The 6000-nt window shown below is 35.4% G+C and overlaps 1 protein-coding gene across 1 annotated transcript; it reads left to right on the top strand.

Annotated features, from left to right (window-relative positions):
- Positions 1-217: 217 nt before the first annotated feature.
- LOC149562130 (uncharacterized) lies at positions 218-643 on the top strand. The gene has a single exon (XM_089827938.1). The coding sequence runs from the start codon at positions 218-220 to the stop codon at positions 641-643; it is 426 nt and encodes a 141-aa protein (XP_089684064.1).
- The last annotated feature ends 5357 nt before the right edge of the window (positions 644-6000 follow it).

The following is a 6000-nucleotide window of genomic DNA, read 5'->3' as shown; positions in this document are numbered from 1 at the left end:
GCTAAAGGAAAATATAATGACTGCTAAATGCAAGCTACCAAAGGAAGAACCAGGTGAAAAAGAAACACAAATAGCAGGGAGATGGGGTATCCAGTAGGGTTTCAATCATTTTGATAGCTCCAAGGTCTTAAAGAGATAGAAAGCAAAATGGGAAACACCAACCTTAACACATCTCAAACTAAATTTTGATGGTGCTACAAAAGGGGGTATAGGAGTAATGTGTGGTGTGCTGAGAGATAGAAATGGAGATGTGCTACTAGTATATTCTGGAAATTTTGGAGGAGGAAGTAATAATCTGGTTGAAGCAATGGCTTTGCTTTGGGGCTTAAAATTGATAAGGGAAATGCAAATAAAGGAAATAACCATAGAAGGGGATTCCAAATTAATCATTGATTTGGTGAAGGGAGTTTCTAAACTTAACTGGAATATCCTAAATGTTATTATGGATATAAGACATATTGTGGATGGGATGGAGAAATTCCAATTACAACATATTTACAGAGAAGGAAATATGGTGTCAGATGCCACCGTCGCCGCCATGGGATTTGAATTAAGGAAATTGACATGCTGGAGAAACTTAGAAAATTTAAAGGAGGAAATGAAGGCCTTGATCGGCAAGGAAAAGGAGGGGAGCAAAAGTTAAGCATGATTTAGCAAATAAAGGTCAGTGCCAATTTTGGCAACATTATACCTAGGAAGACAAAATGTGCTAAATTTAGTGGAAATTTTAAGGGAAAGTTGATAAGATGGTACCATATTGATTGGATAATAAATGGAGATGATTTGAGGTGGCAGTTATTTTTCCATTATGGTAACACAAGGCAAATTTTGAATTACTTCCTTTTCGAAAGTATGAAAGCTTTTAGTACCAAGGCTGTCAGTACATTTAGGGATGTGAGAATAATAATGCTAAGTACATGTGAATCCCATCATAATTTTGATTGGGATTTCAAAGCAACCCGAAAACTAGTTTGGGCGATGATTAAAACCCTTGTTGGTGTTAATTGTAGAATTGTTGTGATATTGGTGATTAATATTTACAAGAATCCCAATAGTAAGAAAATTCAAATGTGAATTGCTAAGGTTGGAGGGTTGAAAACTAGTGAGGAGGAGATGGGTGGAGATTTGAATAGACTGGAACCATCAAAGATTAAAAATTTTAAAGATAGAATGGCAACTTGGTTTCTATTGAAGGATGGGGGATTTCTTCCCTATATGCAGGTGATGGTGGGATATGATGAAAATTGTGCACTCCAATTTGTGAATGGGTGGAATGAGCGCAAGGTTACAATAAATGGCATTACATTCCAAGTTAATGAGGAAGTGATTGCAATGGTTACTGGGTTGTCCATGAGGGGGGAGGGGGGGGGAATGGTAGAAGGTCACAAAAACGGCGAACAAGGCCAGTATGATCAGCTTTTTTGAGGATAATGAAGAACCAGTGAGGTATAGGGGAGGATTTAGAAGGGACAAGCTTTTGGCTTTGTGGGATGATGTTTGCCTGGTGATAATGAAATACCTTATGCTTGAAGGCAGGTTTGGAGTCTACTACTACTATCACTTTCCACTACTTAATCATTTTAGAAAAAGGGATTTCATTTCTATTCCATTTTTTCTCTTACATTCCCTGGAGGATATGGTTAATGATGTTAGGGAAAAAAAGAGTAAGGGTCTAAATTTTACATTATCCACCAAGGCATGGTTTTTAGGCTCTATCACTTCCACCTCGCCCTTTGTCCCTTTAGGGTTATAGTGGTTGATAACCAGCACCAAAATCAAAATTGCCCCCCCCCCCTCCCTCAAGTACCAACACAAGTACCAAAATCTACACCCTGCACCCCTCCCCCAACGAAGATGTTAAGAAAAAGAAAAAACCAGAGTCGGCTATAGAAAAAAAGGGTTGTAAAAAAATTAAGGTTGAAAAACTTGTAGAGGTGGAAATTGAGGAGTCAAAAGAGAAGGGAGGGGGTAAGGGTAGGAGAAGGTCAAGAAGGCTGGCTAAATCCCAAGCAAGGTACAAGCAGAAGTCCAAAAGACATAAATTGGAAGAGGAGAGTTCAAAGAGCAAGGAAAGGGAGTTGGAGGAGGAAAATCTCTTTGACTCCAAGAGAGATAATGAGGAAGGGAAAAAAGAGAAAAGTGAAAACTTAGCAGATAATTCCTAGGTGTTTGCTAGTAATATCCTGGCATCGGCTGGTAAAGACATTACCACCAAGACTCATGTATCGGCCAGTTTCACCCTTCAACCCATTACTTTTTGTGAAGACAGTAACAAAGTGAAGCCAACGATTTTTTATTTGAAACTTTATAGTTTGTTTAGTACTATAGCTTTTGGCTACTGTGTTTGGTTATATGATCTTGAACATTAGTTGGTTAGATTATTTTAGACTTCTGCTAGTTTTGTTTCCTTATTACTGGTGCTTTTTGGTTGATATTGTCTATGTGGCTAGGTTGCACCTTGTTATTTCTATAGGTGTTTGTTGGTAGTGTGCTAGTTACCAGCTTTTTTTGTAAGGGTTGACCCCCTTGTTTTGGTTTTTTTTTAATTTCAAAAACAATAATTATAAATTAATTTTAATTAGTTAAGTTAATAGCTCTTAATTATATTAATAAATTCTATTTATGTTAAGTATAGAAATATTTAGAATAACATTTGATTATGTAAAATAAATATCAAAACTTTACAAATTGTGGGAAAAAGTAATGAAACATATTCATCCAATATTAATTAACTAATTACATACTAAAATTAAAACATTCAACATTATAAAATAAATTTAAATATTTTTATTAGAAATTCTAAAGCATAAACATATATGAAACATTAACATCATATTTTTTTAAAATCAAATTTTTAATATATCATTTATATATATCATAATTATGAAAAAAAATTCTTTATACTATATTAATATTAATATAATGCATACATCAATTTTATATTAAAAATTCAAAAAATCAAATTAAAATTTAAAGTTAATATTTTTTAATCTTTAAATTCAAAGTGCACTTTTTTTTTCTATTAGAAATAAGAGTTTCAAAAAATACAAAGCAACCAAAGTACCACCACGAAAGTCAACAAGGAGGCCAAGCCTCACAAAGGAAGAACAAAGCCAGCTGTGCAATATAACAAAAAGAGAAGAAGAAGGACTATCTAACTAAGAACATCATAGTAATTGACCACCCAAGCAATCCAACCTAGGGGACCCTCCATTCAAATGACGCTTTTAAATTCATGAATCTGCATCAGCCTAAATAAATCTTCTTTTGTAGCATTCACTTTCTTACTGATTTCTTTGTTCAACCTAGTGCAAGCTTGCTCAAAAGCTTGCAGATCATCTAAGGTTCTATTCCATTGGTATCCATGCTTCAACTCATAGTAGAAAAAAATAGCATGCCCATCATGAAGGAACCTTCTCATCTTGTCCCACTCGATCAACATAGTAGCTTGCACCTACAAAGAAAGTTTAAAATAAGTGAGTTTTCGAAAAAAAATTAGTAAGATCCCTCGACTTAGCTTGGTACCTATCCTCATTCCTACACTTCCAGATTTGCCAAAGAATGTTAGACAATAATATATTCCAAAATAATTTGGTATCTTTAGGAAGACCATTAATATGGCTAGTGATAATATCAAGAATATTAACACCAATAGGATAAACAATGCCAAACATTCTCCAAATTTCTTTACCAAAGGTACAATCTAAAAGAACATGTCTACCAATTTCAGGAACTCTGCATAAATTACAAATATTAGAATTAGAGAAATCTCTTTTAATAGGAAGCGTGTCCAACATGACTAACCATCTGAAGCATCTAATTTTAGGCTCAACAGAATTCTTCCACAAGATATCAAAGTATTTTTTCCAAACATCAACATCATAAGAAGAGTACCAAACAACATTGACATGATCAATAATATCTGTATTACAATCAAGGATTCTGTATATATTCTTGGCCTTAAGCAGATTTGTGACAACTCCACCAGGCCAATTACAATTAAGGTGCCTTTGAGAATCAACATGGCATATAGTGGGAAGACCATTAATAGCTTGCACAATCATATTATAAGTTCTTTTATGGGAATTAGGGATATCATATTTATTTTTAAGCTCATCCCAAGGAGTGATTTGATTCTGCTCAAAGAGATCTATGAACTATTTAATACCTTTCTTAGCCCATAGTCTGGCAGAACACCCTTGGGTAAGGGCCAAAGGTTTACCATTTAGGTGAATATTCCACCAAATGGAACTTTCACCATGGAGTTGATTATTATAATGAAAATCCTTGTTAATGATGAATCTACTAACATGCTCCCAAGCCTTCCAAATAGATCTGAAAATCGCAAAACCTTGGACCATGATAGGAAAATTACCAATAATGAGGTCGCAAAAGGGGAGATTAGTCCAAGATTTGACTTTCTTAGGCACACCCGTCTCAATGTTGTTTCTAACCAACATTTTCCAAGGACAATCCCCGTACATGGATTGAAAAATCCATTTGGCAAACAGGGCAATACCTTGAATTCTTAAATCCTTCAGCCCAAGTCCCCAAAGGGTCTTGTTAGTGTGGCACCAAGCTCACTTAACATAATGAATTTTATTATTACCCTTTCCATTAGACCAAAGAAATTGTTTGATGGACTTCTAAATTTCAGCAATTTGATAATTGTTAAAAAAACTAGGTAGAGGAATAGTAAATGGTGTAAGAGGAAAACATCTTCTGGCATACCTAAATTCTGCCTGCTAGAGATAACACCCTATTATGCCATTTGTTAAGCTTCTTATCAATCTTCTCTTTAACCCATGACCACATGTCTTTGAGGGCAGGTTCCACTGAGAAAGGGATACCAAGATATCTAGTGATCTTATTGGGGCCTCCCCATTGAAAATTGTAATGAACAAACTAATCCGGGGCTGCACATCCCACCCCAAACAAACTAATTTGGCTTGAGATATTTTAGCCTCAAATATAGAACCAAAAAAATTGAGTTTATATTGCAAAGCCTTAAAATTACTTTCTGAAAGCTCACAGAACAATGCGGTATCATCTACAAACTAGCAATTGATGAGCTCTTCATCATTAGGCAAATAGATACCTCTGACATCAGGAGATAAAGAATTATCTCTAAGAATATAGTAAAGAGCCACCAAAGAAATCACAAAAAGTGATGGTGCCAAAGGGCACCCTTGTCTAATGGATCTCCCTAGAGAAAAAGGAGCGGAGAGAACATCGTTAACTTCAACCTAAGGAGAGGCATCACTAAGAAGCACTTGCACAACATTAAAAAAGGAGGGAGGAAATTGAAGGTCTCTAACATCATAAGAATAAACTTACATTCAACCCTATCATAAGCCTTCTCAAAATCCAACAGAAGCATGGCTGAGTTTTGGTGTGAGCATTTAGACCACTCCATGGCTTCCCAACTAGTTATGAGATTCTCGAGAATATATCTACCCTTGATGAAACTAGTTTGGGTAGAGTTAACAAATTTAGGAAGAATATTGACTAACCTAAGAGCCATAATTTTAGCCAAAATCTTATATGACACATTAAGAAGGGTAATTGGCCACCAATTCCTAATGAGGGTCTCATCTCCGTCCTTGGGGAGGAGCTTAATGATCCCTCTATTAACATCTTGTCCCAAGGAGCCAATAGTCAAAGCTTCAGAGTATAAGTCATGGAGATCCTTACATATCCAACTGATATTGGATTTATAGAACTCAACAAGAAAACCATCAGGGCCCAGGGCCTTATTATTGTTGAGAGCCTTGATAGCTCCCTCAATCTCCTCAATAGAGATATCTTTAGCAAGTATAGCAACATCATCCGAGTCCAACTTTTTAGGAATAAGAATTTTACATTTATTTCTTAAAGACTTGGCCTCAGAGGAGTCCTCGGAAGTAAAAAGAGTCTTGTAATAGTTAGCAACAACCTGAATAATAATCTTAGGGTCTATAATTGTTTTGATTATCAATCAAGAGTCTATCAATGGACTCT

This window comes from Cupressus sempervirens, chromosome 4 (assembly GCF_028749045.1).
Source record: "Cupressus sempervirens isolate cs-2001-9-10 chromosome 4, ASM2874904v1, whole genome shotgun sequence".
In the NCBI taxonomy this organism is placed as follows: Eukaryota; Viridiplantae; Streptophyta; class Pinopsida; order Cupressales; family Cupressaceae; genus Cupressus; species Cupressus sempervirens.
Note: the sequence above shows the minus strand (reverse complement) of the source record. Positions and strands in the feature narration are given on the sequence as shown.